Source organism: Callorhinchus milii, unplaced genomic scaffold (genome assembly GCF_018977255.1).
Source record: "Callorhinchus milii isolate IMCB2004 unplaced genomic scaffold, IMCB_Cmil_1.0 Scaffold3, whole genome shotgun sequence".
NCBI classification, from domain to species: Eukaryota; Metazoa; Chordata; class Chondrichthyes; order Chimaeriformes; family Callorhinchidae; genus Callorhinchus; species Callorhinchus milii.
Window position 1 is genome coordinate 44,397,197 of NW_024704744.1, and position 12,236 is coordinate 44,409,432.

The 12,236-nt window shown below is 40.6% G+C and overlaps 2 protein-coding genes across 2 annotated transcripts; one reads left to right on the forward strand and one right to left on the reverse strand.

Annotated features, from left to right (window-relative positions):
* The first annotated feature begins 4,303 nt into the window (after positions 1–4,303).
* On the forward strand, positions 4,304–7,449 carry LOC103190708 (T-complex protein 1 subunit alpha-like). Its single transcript, XM_007911585.2, has 4 exons — positions 4,304–4,329; positions 5,692–5,807; positions 6,573–6,696; positions 7,287–7,449. Exons 1-4 carry the CDS (start codon positions 4,304–4,306, stop codon positions 7,393–7,395), a joined length of 375 nt encoding a protein of 124 aa, XP_007909776.2. The 3' UTR covers positions 7,396–7,449.
* A 16-nt stretch (positions 7,450–7,465) lies between these two features.
* Positions 7,466–9,341, reverse strand: LOC103190709 (acetyl-CoA acetyltransferase, cytosolic-like). The gene is made up of 5 exons (XM_007911586.2): positions 9,332–9,341; positions 8,889–9,011; positions 8,638–8,792; positions 8,094–8,204; positions 7,466–7,651 (listed from the first exon to the last, which is right to left on the reverse strand). The coding sequence occupies exons 1-5, from the start codon at positions 9,339–9,341 to the stop codon at positions 7,481–7,483; spliced, it is 570 nt and encodes a 189-aa protein (XP_007909777.2). The 3' UTR covers positions 7,466–7,480.
* Positions 9,342–12,236: the final 2,895 nt, after the last annotated feature.

Here is a 12,236-nt window from a genome sequence, read left to right on the forward strand (position 1 = left end):
ATTGATTGACCAATATATTATTAGTAGTATTTATTCATTTTGAAGGGATTATTATCTATTAATTGTCTAACAACCGTGTTCCTACTTACTGCTAGGTAAACCGAGGCGTGTGGAATAAGGATTATTAACATTCCCATGGCACTATATAAAATGAAAAGGGAGTTCCTTCTAATGTCCTTGGCCATCAGTCTTCCATATAAATTGGTCATTCACCTCATGGCTGTTTGTGAGACCTGACCCAGCGCATACTGGCTGCTATGTATATCTACAAAAAAAGTGAAGCTACTTGACAATGATTACTGTAAAGCATTTGAGACTTTCGTCATTTAAGGTACTATAACAGCTTCACACTATCTTATAAGAATGCATTTGACGTTCAACTTACTTGGAAAGTCTTTTAAAGTAGATACTCAAACACTAAAAGGGCAATAAACTGCAATAAAACTAAATATAGTTGAGGAATTATGTCTTCGGGTGTGCAAATGTAAATACTGAAGTACAGATGTAAATCATTGAACCATATAAGAAGTGTTTGGCAGAGGCTTAATTCTACTGCAATAGAATCCAACTATAAGACCTTTGTCATCTCTAAAATATGCAATTCCTACCAGCAATTTTCTTCAGAAAGGGAGGAGGCATATGCTGTATGTGATATTATCACCGGTGATAATCATCGTACCAACCAGTGTAAGGTCAGAAACAGCAGGTAATAGTTCTCACTGGCCTTGGAGTGAAACATAATCCCCCCTACCCCCAACTCAGCCCAGGGATAACCATTCACTGCTTTTGACTGTATTTTTTGGTCAATGTGATAGCTATCATACGCTGGATGGACTCTGCCCTTCCCTATTGTCTCCTGTTTAAATTCATTGAGCACATCAAAGATTGTTCCTACATTTACTGAACAATGTTTTTCCCTAATGTTGTTCGCATTGGGTCCTCCTGCTGCCCTCACCTGGTACATTCATGACACTGATAGCCTGCAACATTCAGCAACAGCCTGTTGGTATTCCATGTGAGCACTTAATCTGACTATCTGGCCTGGTTGTTCATTCTCACATTTTCCCATTGGAAAGCTAATTCTAAGAATGCAGGAATGTACGTCAAGAGTAGATCATTCAGCCGATTGAGTCTGTTCCAAAATTTGTTTTGTTCAACTCCCCTAGAGGTGTACCTTATTCAGATATATACTACATTGAGCAAAATTTGCAAATCAATCTGTGTGGGTTGAGGTATGGCCCTTTGCATCTTGATCTCAACACTCTACTTTGTCTCCTTGATGGTTCACTGCCTGGTGTTGAATTCAGCCTTACTGACCAGGGTGTTTGGGGTTCAATTCCTAGTACAGTATATGTTGATGTTGCTGATCTCAGTTGGGGTAACATCAAGGATGCTACAAATGGTTTCAGCAATCCTGGAGGCCGAGGAGTAACCCAGAACAATACTTTCATATACATCAAGACAGTAAGACAAGAGAGTACAGGTGTGTACAATGTGAAACTTAATTTCAGGACACACACCAGGAAGCCTTTCCTTACACATAGGATAATTAATGACAAGAATGATTAACGATAAAGGGTGGTTGGATCCAGGACACTGGACTCATTTAAGAAACAATTTGATGTTATAAACAGAGAGTGGATATTCTGTGTAAGGGATGAGATCAAATGAACCGAAAGACCTTTCTCGTGCAAACTTCACGTGTGATCTTATTTCTGCTTCTTAGTGTTATCCAATGATTCCCATCACATGGTCAAATAGTTATCTGGCATTCTTTGTCTTGACTCACATATAAGAATGTCCATTTAACAAGGTACTAGAGGCAACGTGGTGCCTTCACAAACTGTGTTGAAGAATGAGTCACTCACATCAGGGAGCAGGGATGGGCATTGTACAATAACAACAACTTGAATTTATATAGTACCCTTCACGCGGGCAACGTCTCAGAATGCTTATTGTATTTCTCTGAGGACTCCTATTTTATTGTCTGTAAAGATATAGAGTGTAACTTTGTCCCCTATCTGATCCTAACATGTATCACCCCCCAAAATGCTAACTATTTGAGTCTTCTCTTTGTCTGCAATACATTAAATACATAAGAATGAATTGACAAGGTTAATTAGCAGGGTTGACCCAGCTTATAATCTTGTCTCTATGCAGTATTCACCTTCATACCACAGGACGTTTTTTCCGCTCAAATGCAACCTAGGTCAAACCTGTTGCCTGTCCAAAAGTTACCTTCCACATGTAGCATCTTTGGAAAAGGAAATGAAAGACATATAAAAACATAACTCAAATTTTGCTAAACCCCTTGTGATGCAAACACTTTGTAATTCTTGGCCTTGGTCGGCTAAGATAGTTATGTTACCAGGATAAGAGTCTAAAACCCAAACTAAATAAGAAGCAAAAAGGGTTCTTTCATTCCACAGGATTCTATTGTAGATCTACAGAGCCTCCTGCTGACTTCTGGCAATATGCAGTATCACTAGACTGATTTGGAGATAACATTTTCAAATGTATTTTCATATTTCAACATGCAATTATCAAAAGACAATGTTTACATGAAATAATGGATATTTCATTTCTTTGCTCCATTTTCTTTCCTTCTCTTCAGTTTTCTCGTCTGCAAACCATTCCTGACAGAGAGTACAGCAATATGATCTGCTTCTGAGTTCTAAATAATAATAATCCTTGCAAGACCGAGCCTCTCCTGATTGGCTCCCTTTCACGCCTCCTCACCTTAGGCACTAACAGCATCACCATCCATGGTTATAACGTCAAAACTCTCTTTCGCTTTTTGAATAATGTAAGGGCAACCTTAACGTCTATTGAACAGGAAGAAGGGACTATGGTTTAACATCTCAACTGAACTACGCCATCTTTGATAATGCAAAGCTCCCCCAGTACTGGATTGGAGGTTAGCACATTACCATGAGCTCAAAGGCCCCAGAGAGGGCTTGTGCCCAAAACATTCTGATCTAGGCAGGGTTGGCTGCTTGATATTGCTCTGCTCAGTGGCACATAGGAGATTTAACATATGCAGCGTATACGAACATTCCCAAAACAGACAGTCACTCCACTTTACAATACATCCTGTGAAACGCTTTGAGATGTCTCAACAACATGATAAAATGTGGTATCAATTGCAAAAATTATTAGTGTTATTATTTATTATTCCAATGAAGGTGAGGTGGTGTCTGACCTCCTACTATATATTTAAAGCCTAAGTTAGACACACCTATCTACATCTTTTTTTTCTCTCCTGCTCTTCTCGCTACACTATGGGACTAAGCTCTTGAATATAAAACAAACATATAATAATAATATTAATAATAATAATCATCTTTGCATGTAATATAGCATCTTTCAGGTCGGATGTACTTCTCAAAGTGTTTCACAGGATATACTATAAATCGTAGTGAATGTGCGTTTTTGTAGGTGAAATGCCTACATTCTCATTAGTTATCAGTTGATCATATATATCTGATTTAGCGCTTTACAAAATATACTGTAAAGTGAATTGACTGTATATTTGTGGGCGAAACGCGGCAGCCAATTGCACACAGCAGTGTCCCACAAACAGTTGTGAATTGAAGGGTCCAATTTATTATTGTTTTTTTTCTTGATGGATTATTATTATGAGGACAGGAATTATCAAGTGATAATTCCTATAATACACAAGGGGGTGAAATTATCAGGGTGAGGGAGTAAGTGAGTAAAGTCTCATATTGAGATTTTTTAATGTATGCAGTGCATATGATTATTCCAAAGAGGGGAGCTGGAGAGAAGAGGGGCATGATAGCATTCTTAATAGAATTGTCGGATGGGGCAGAAACATGCTGGCTTGTGGGGACAAATGCAAGATGTTATTTTATGATCAGTGATAATTATCTCATAATAAGCACATCTAAACCCCCTCTCAAGTCAAGCCATGAACAGTCAGTGAGGACAAACATCATTAGCCCATAGGTAGTTGTGAAGGAAATAAAACGGTGAAGCAAAACATGAAGAACAGACTGAGTGACAGGATAGGGTTCTAACATAGAGTAACAACAGATAATTAAGAAGCTGTTCCCCCACGGATTACAGCAGCTATATCAGCAGGCTCACCACTAATGGTGGACATTTAAAGCCCTGTGCAATTTAAATAGAGATGAGGGCTAGATGCAGAGCCATACTCTCTGTAAATAATTAATGTACAACAGGGTCATGTGCTCCTTGTAACTGTTTAAAGAGACCTTATCACAGAGGTCTTCATCATAGAGCGGGAGAACAGCCAAACCATGTCGCACATAGCAACACAATGACGTTTGAGAGGCCCAGTTTAATGTAAGCTAAAGCATCACGTTACTGTATTTGACCTACAAATAACAGAAAACGTTCGCTCAGCCAACTGTTTATCAAAAAACTTCCATCTCTTTACAAAGTCATGAAACTGGACTGCAAAAAAGTATTTTGCTATCAACAAACTCTGAGCACATGCGCATGCAAATAAATTCAGAAAATGGGTTACAAACACTTTGATACAAATTTTTTACATAACCTTTTCTTTTTATACTTCACAGAAATTTCAGTGCATTGTGCGAAACAACACATTTAACAGGAATTATCTGATTTTGTAAAATAGTTTGTGAATCTGCTTTTATAAATCCCAGAATCATTTCAATAACAGATACAAATATGTGGTTTAAAATCTAATCATTTGTAATGTACCAATTCCAAAGATAGCTAGAGGAACAGAACCCCCTCCCCAACATCGGTCTGAATGTCAAATGCCCTTGATTTAAATGTAGTAAATGATAATGGAGTGTCAGCCTAGTCCAGGAGCCTAGTCACCCGTCTGTTATTGTCAAACAGGGGCATGAAAACATTGCTCCCCCCTATTAGTGAGGGGGCATTGCTACTTTTGGTGAGCCTTCAGTCACTATGCTCCGATCTTCTCAAACTTCCTCCCTCTACCCTATCCGCTTCGCCACTTCTCTATTTCTCGTCAAGTCTCTCTTCAACCACGCCTACGGTCACCTCCACCTCTTCCTATTTCAACCTAGCTCCTCTTTATCATTGTATGCCATGTATACATATATATTCTCTGCAATATGTAAACTCTGGGTTGCAAACTGTTCTGCATGAATGAAAATTTCCATCATTTTTTCTATCCCTGCTAAATAAACCCCTTTCACCAAACATTCACTGTTTATCAAAAGATCAAATTTAAAGATACAAAAAAATCTTACCAAATCAGACCCAGATGCTGAGACATCTTTCTTCACTTACTTCACACCACATGTATGACTAAAGTGGTTGAAATGACTGTAATTACGACAATAGCTGAAACATAACAGAATTATTATTCCTGAGACCTAGTATTTGGTCATTTGAGGCAGTCAATACAACTCAATCATCTTATAATTTAAAATTATACTGAATTGGGGAAAAAATGTTAAATTCTGTCTTAATTTGGAATCTGGTTCTTTCAAAAGGATTGCGATAAACTGGTTTCCAAATTCAGGCTGACCTTAAGAGGTTTCCATAATTCTGTGCAATTCTTGCATTTTTGAGACAAAATGGTTTCGCGAACGATGATCTCCAGAAAGCAGGGGCTATTTTCATATGGTACCATATTTTCCTTCAAGCCATTCCGCATTCACAAGCGTGGACACTGAACGTGACAAGTACCACCTCTGTTTAAAGAATATTAAAGGTCCCTGCAGGGCAGGCCCCAGCAGGGCAGGCCCCTGCAGGGCAGGCCATGGCAGTACGCTGTTGTCTGAAGAAAGACCTCAGACGAATTGCTAAGGCCAGTGGAGGTAAGTGCAGCATTTTTTTTTACTAGGTTACTGTTGTGAATTATATATACTTTCAAACTAGTGATCCCCTGTCTTATTGGACTCCAGTTATCTGGAATTCCGACCTGGTTGGACGAGGCCCAAAACCAAAAACATTAATTTTATTCTGTGGGCCCAACTCCTAGCGCGGATCAATGGTGCACTGAGTAGCCTCTGTCTGTGCTGACATTCATAGTGGCTAGTGATACTGACTGACTCAGATTGTTTGAATCCAGCGAGCAGAAAATAGCTTATTCGCTATCTTCTTAGTCGAAAATTGATCTGATAACTCGTTCTGTAATATGGCATCTTGCATTACAAAGGCTTCCAGCCCGATGCTGTGATTGGTAGCGGAGGTTGAGTGCCTATGCTCAGATGCATTGCAGGGGCTAAGCCGTGGCCTCCTGCGCTGTCTTACATTTTATCGTGTGACAGGATAGGGCCAAAAGCCACGGAGCAGCTGGGAGGACCTATATCAAACTCGCTACTCCGGATAACTTATTGCTCAGCTCTTTACACTTGGAGTGACAAGCTATCGAGTTTAGTGTACAATATTAATGTCATTCAATTTTGAAAGGGTGGCATTCGGAATCAGCTGGAATTTTCCTAGTGATTCTGACGTCCTCCCGACATGAAAGGCGCTATACAAATGTAATTTTGTTGAAGTGTTAAAAGTACGTAAATCAGAAAAGGGTATCTTGGACTGAGAAACCTATTCTGATGATTTTTACCTGTTTTTGTTTATAGCAACTATCTGTTCAACACTTGCAAACTTGGAAGGAGATGAGAGATTTGATCCGTCTTTAGTGGGCCAGGCTGAGGAGGTGGTTCAAGAAAGGATATGCGATGATGAACTGATACTTGTTAAAAAGTAAGAAAAACATGTACAACTTACTGAACTCCCATTTATTTGCTGCCCTGCTAATATCTGTGGCATGAGCAGTTGTACGCTTGGGATAGAGAATATTCAGCCTTGTGTGACTGAAGACCTTGCTGATGTCTTCTCAGTAATGCATTAGCTGAACATAAAAAATTATCTCCAATGTATACAGTGTAGTATCTTGTAATGCTACTGTTAATGTTGCAGAATTGAAAAAGATGTTGGGATTGTAATTGTGTTGAATTTTTTTTATATTGACTGCACAGATGCAGATTAAATTTGTTGTGCATATAAATATAATCCAAGCAGTTTCCTGATGAAAGTAGAACTGTCACATCTATTCCTGGTTTAAGTCGGCAATGAATATTGTTTTGCATAACAGTATATAATCAATAGGTATTGTTCATTCAGGAGCAGTGCACACAAAGTTTGTGATTGAAAAAGGGATCTAGATTCTGATTTCTAAAAGTGAGGTATAAATTGATGCTGACATTTTAAAATGAGTTTAACCCAACCCTCACAAGTACTATTGTTGTAAAGTTTATCTGATGTATGGATTTTTTTAAATTTGTATTTTTCAGTACAAAGGCCCGTACTTCTGCATCAATCATTCTGCGAGGAGCAAATGCTTTCATGTGTGATGAGATGGAGCGCTCCCTACACCTACATTTCATTGGAATCAGGCTGTAACCTCTAAAATAAAAGCTCAATTTTATCCAGTCAGTAGCTTAGCTGCAGAGTATCTTCAGTTCTTGTAGTAAAATTTAGGTGTAATTTATTGCCTTTCAACACACATAGCTATTCCCATTCCACCTCCTATACACAAAGAAGCAATGCCACGCTTTTTTCCTGTTCTCTCCAGTGCGTAGAGAAGTGTAACCAGAATGCGGCACCCAGACATTCCCAGAGGGTGACCTAAAGCAATAGCACCACCTTGGATGTTTACCTAGAAAGACAAACACAAAAAATGCATTTTTTTAAAAAAGAGGGAAAACCTTTTCCCTAATTTTCTCCTTACTCCACTGGCCTGCTTCAGGTCCCCTGCCTATCCTACCATCAGCAGTCAGGCTTTCAGCCTATCTGCTCTCACTTTGTGGAACTCCAACGAGAGCCCTATCACCTCAACTCTCCCTTACCTCCTTCAAGGTCCTCAAAACCTTCCTGTGACCGGTCACCTTCCTGGCCCCCATACCTCCTAAATCCAACCCCAGCTTGGATGCAAACCCTCGACTGCAGTGGCTTGGGACATCCTCCCGACATGAAAGGCGCTTTATAAATGCAATTTGTTGTTTTATTACATCCCACATTGACCCATTGGGTGAATCAGGAAGTAAAAAGGATCAATTGCATTTAGTTGTAGTGCCAATTTTTATATCTACATTTCTCACCTTCTCTGGGTTTATACCCAGTTCCTTGACAACAGCTACAGACTGTGATGCAAAAGCTTCATTGATTTCGAAGAGATCAACTTCATCCAGCGTCCAGCCGGCTTTTTCTACCTAGAATAAATAGTAAATCTAAGTCATTACCCTTGAATCTGAAGATGATGGAATGCGCAGTGGGTGAATCATTGGTTGAAAAGAAAACAATCTACTTGACCCTACTTCAGGGGGGACACAATTTGACCGCTCCTCAGTCAATGATATCAGCCATGTGAGGAGTGACCGAGCAGACCTTTTCCAAATGGGAAAGGGAGATACCTGGAGTTGAGCCATGACCCCAGTCTCGTCTCCTGCAGGTGCTTAAAAAACAATAGCAGAGTCCTGGGGGCAGAATAGCTGCCAATTCTCTCACTTGCAGGATAGCCCATTCCCAAAACAGGAAACACCATATAAAAGTAGAGTTGTGCTAATAAATGAACATGTCTGAGTCTGGTTAAGGCTCTATGCTGTGAAGAGGTATAAGTATTAACAATATTCTTGTATTGCTTACGGCCTTCCTTATTGCTGCTATAGGCCCGACTCCCATAATGGCAGGATCCAAACCAGCCTCGGCCCAGGATACAATCTGAGCCAAAGGTTTCGGGCATTTCTTGTCAGCTTCTGATTTCTTCATCAGAATCACAGCTGCGGCCCCGTCATTTATTCCTGCACAACAGCAAACAGAGTGTGTTGTCAGTAAAGTTACTGCCTTCTTTTCAACGACTTTATAAGCAAATTACAAAAGTGATTCTTTCTGCTGACCTGAAGCATTAGCAGCAGTGACAGTGCCAGATTTGCCCTTTGCAAAAACCGGCTTTAGTTTACACATGGCTTCGAAGGTGCTTCCGTGACGGGGAAACTCATCGGTTGGCACCTCGATAGGCCCTGAAGAGAGAGAGAGAGAGGATGATGTTAGATTATTAAGGCTCCTAATTAAAATGTAGCACTTCGAGGCTACACAATAGTACCAAATAAAATTTTAATTTCATTATAAGTGTTATACATTTAAAAACAAATGTGGCACATATGTTAGTCGAAGTGAATAATGTTGGCCTCTGTCTGGTTGAGTGCCAAATAGTTTGGAAGACATCTTGCAAGCCCATAGGGTTTAGGGCAGACTGGATGACATAAGATCACAAAAGAGGTTTGGATAAATAAAACCTTTCGGCCTATTCAATCTGAGCCTTCCAGAATATCCATGCTACCATCTCTCATTACCGCATAGTCCCTGCCCTGCAGGGACCTGCCCTGCACTCCCTCCCTTGCCTCCTTCAAGGGGCACCTTAAGACCCTACTCTTCGACCGTGCCTTCAGCCACACTCCTACCCTCTCTGCTCTCCACCCTCCCTTACCCCAATTTCTTCCCTTGCTCGGGTCCAAATTCCTGACTGTCCAATGCCTTGGGACGTCGTACCGACGTGAAAGGCAACATTGAAATGTAATTTTGTATTGTATTTTATTTACTTTATGTTTCAGGGCAGTGGTTTCCAACCTTTATGGTCGGCAAACCAAATACGTTTTTTCTTTTTTGAATTTTTCTTAATTCATGGCTATTTTCTTCATCCATGGATATCGCGGCTCAGTAGCTACTGGAAATAAGTTATTGATTTGGTGCGAAACTGCCTGGACTATTGCGGGTGATTGGTGGGACAGTTCTTGAATTTCCCCCGCGGGTTGGTGCCACTGTTTGAAGGCATGCGGATTTTGGCCAATTGTTCAATTCAGCTTCAACTTAGAAGCAAGTTTTGTGTAGTTAAAAGAACAGAAAACAGCTTAAAAATGAAAGCAACGTTTAAAAATTTGCTAACTTCTGGATGATGTCAAATGTTTCATTAATAAATCCTATGAAGCACTTTGAGACGTCCTCCTGATGTGAAAGCCGCTATAACAAATACAAAGATTATTATTATTATTTCAGAGCATCTACAATTTGGGAAATGTTTAAATGCAATCCTAATTTTTAAGTCAGTTTTCTGTAAATTCTGCAAACTACAGTGGTTGACGTACCCAAGGAACCTGGGCCATCATCACAGCAGAAAAACAGAACAACAATGAAACAAAAGATCAAATTGAAATTNAAAAACAAAAGCCCTATAAATCAATTGAAATTAAACATAGACTAACACACTTTGTAAATGATAAAAGTTTTTTCCCCCACACACTGACCTATTAAACGCCTGTTAAAATGAACCACATATCAACAGATCTCAAGACCAGCATACCTGGTTTGTTACTTGTTTGCTATTTGTTACTTGCCTCATTGTTTTTCGTCACATATAATGGGCACAGCATTCACACAAGCCAAAGTCTGTGCATCATTGACCTACATTAGTTAGATCTACTACCATCATTGAAACAAAGATATCACTAAAATCTGTCCTGTGACGTAGCCCGAATCAAATATTCCTACATTGTGTGATATCAATGTTCTTTAAAAGTGTCCGTATTAGCCTGCAGACAATGATAACTTCCCACTGGAACCCATCCAAGGAGTCATTTAAAGTGTTGCACATAAAACAATAGAATGAAAAGCCAAACTCCTTCCACACAAACTACCTGATCACCTTCCCTTCCCACTCTATCATTCTGCACACATTCCCTGATCTCTAAAGGAAAAAGCAAAACTACAGGATATTCATTCATACTTATGCCGACTAAACCCTGGTCTATTGCCCTCTTCTGTTCACTTAATATTACACAAACTAGTATAATTTCATGGACATCTCAATCTGCATTTGTTTCTTTCTCCTCTTGAAGGAAGATTTGTCTAAATGGCCCGACAAGTGTGCCAATTAAAAGTTAATGGGACTGAAATGCTCAAATAAGAAACCACAGTGTAAATGTTACGAATCTGCTTATTATCCCTAATATGGGATAGTGTTCCAAAGTGTGGGGGCAGAGAGGCAGAAAACCCGGCCACCGATGGTAGGGCGGGTCGGACGGGAGACATGGAGCAGGCCAGAGCCCGCTGAGCGGAAGGACTGGACAGGTTGATACGGGGTCAGCAGGTCAGAGATGTAAGGAGGGTGCAAGGCCGTGGAGGGCCTTGAAAGTGAGCACGAGGATTTTGAATTCTATCCTCTGAGGGATGGGGAGCCAGTGAAGCCAGGCGAGGGTGGGAGTGATGGGGTCACGGAACCTGGTGCAGGAGAGGACACGAGTTGCAGAGTTCTGGATGATCCACAGCCTGTGGAGGGAAGAGTTGGGGAGGCCGACAAGGAGGGAATTTCCGTAGTCGAGTCTTGAGGTGACGAATGCGTGAATGAGGGTTTCGGTGGCCTGAGGGGTGAGGCAGTGGCTGAGTCAGGCAATGTTGCAGAGGTGGGGGAAGAGCAGGTCATGGCATGGACATGGGGGAAGATAGCACAATTGAGGGTCGAACAAGACATCCAGATTCCTGACTAGCTTGGTGAGGTGGAGTGTGCATCTGTGGATGCTGATACCAATGCTTGAGGTGCGGAGGTGCTGGCGCAAGCCAATCAGAAGAGCGTCGGTCTTCCTGACATTCAGCTGTAGAAAGTTGGCTCTCATCCAAGACTTGATGTCTGACAGACAGTCACGTGGATCTTCCAATTTGCAAGTTTCTTATTGTCAACCCCAACTTACACTGGTTATTTTTATTACCCCTCCTGTCCTCCCAAACCTCAGCTGTATATGACATGCAGGAAACATGCCTTGAGATTGAGACAACACTGCTAAACCTTCAGTGCTGCCTGACCTTTTCACTGTTACTCTCTTTAACACTGTGCAGCCTGTCTCCTGTGTTATCCCAAGTGTGGAGTCATTTAATAGCAGAAAATGCAAATTATTCACATGGTGCAGAATTTGAAAGGGTTAAAGTCAAAAGTGCAGAAACAATTCTTAAGGTAGCATCCAAATGGTTAATGTCAGATAGCATTTGGTTCAAGCAAGATATTGAAACCCAGATTCTACATTTACTCAAGAGCTAATTCTTATCGCGCTATATCAATGCAAGTTTCTTTGTTGTGTTTTATTTGGGAACAGTGTGAAAAGGCCCAAAGACTTGAATTCAGCATGAAAGTCAGAAATGGCAATCATATTCTAACCCTTGAAGGTTTACTGGAGGTACACTGCCACATGGTGGTAGAG

Bases quoted from the DNA above. Each gene is read 5' to 3' on its own strand.
- LOC103190709 (XM_007911586.2), bottom strand. The intron at 8,793-8,888 runs GTCAGCAGAAAG...GCTGTTGTGCAG, and splicing joins CACTGCTGCTAATGCTTCAG to GAATAAATGACGGGGCCGCA. The intron at 7,652-8,093 runs GTGAGAAATGTA...TTGTCTTTCTAG, and splicing joins TGGGTATAAACCCAGAGAAG to GTAAACATCCAAGGTGGTGC.
- LOC103190708 (XM_007911585.2), top strand. From the start codon at position 4,304: ATGACGTTTGAGAGGCCCAGTTTAAT. The intron at 4,330-5,691 runs GTAAGCTAAAGC...CTCTGTTTAAAG, and splicing joins TTTGAGAGGCCCAGTTTAAT to AATATTAAAGGTCCCTGCAG. The intron at 5,808-6,572 runs GTAAGTGCAGCA...TTTTGTTTATAG, and splicing joins AATTGCTAAGGCCAGTGGAG to CAACTATCTGTTCAACACTT.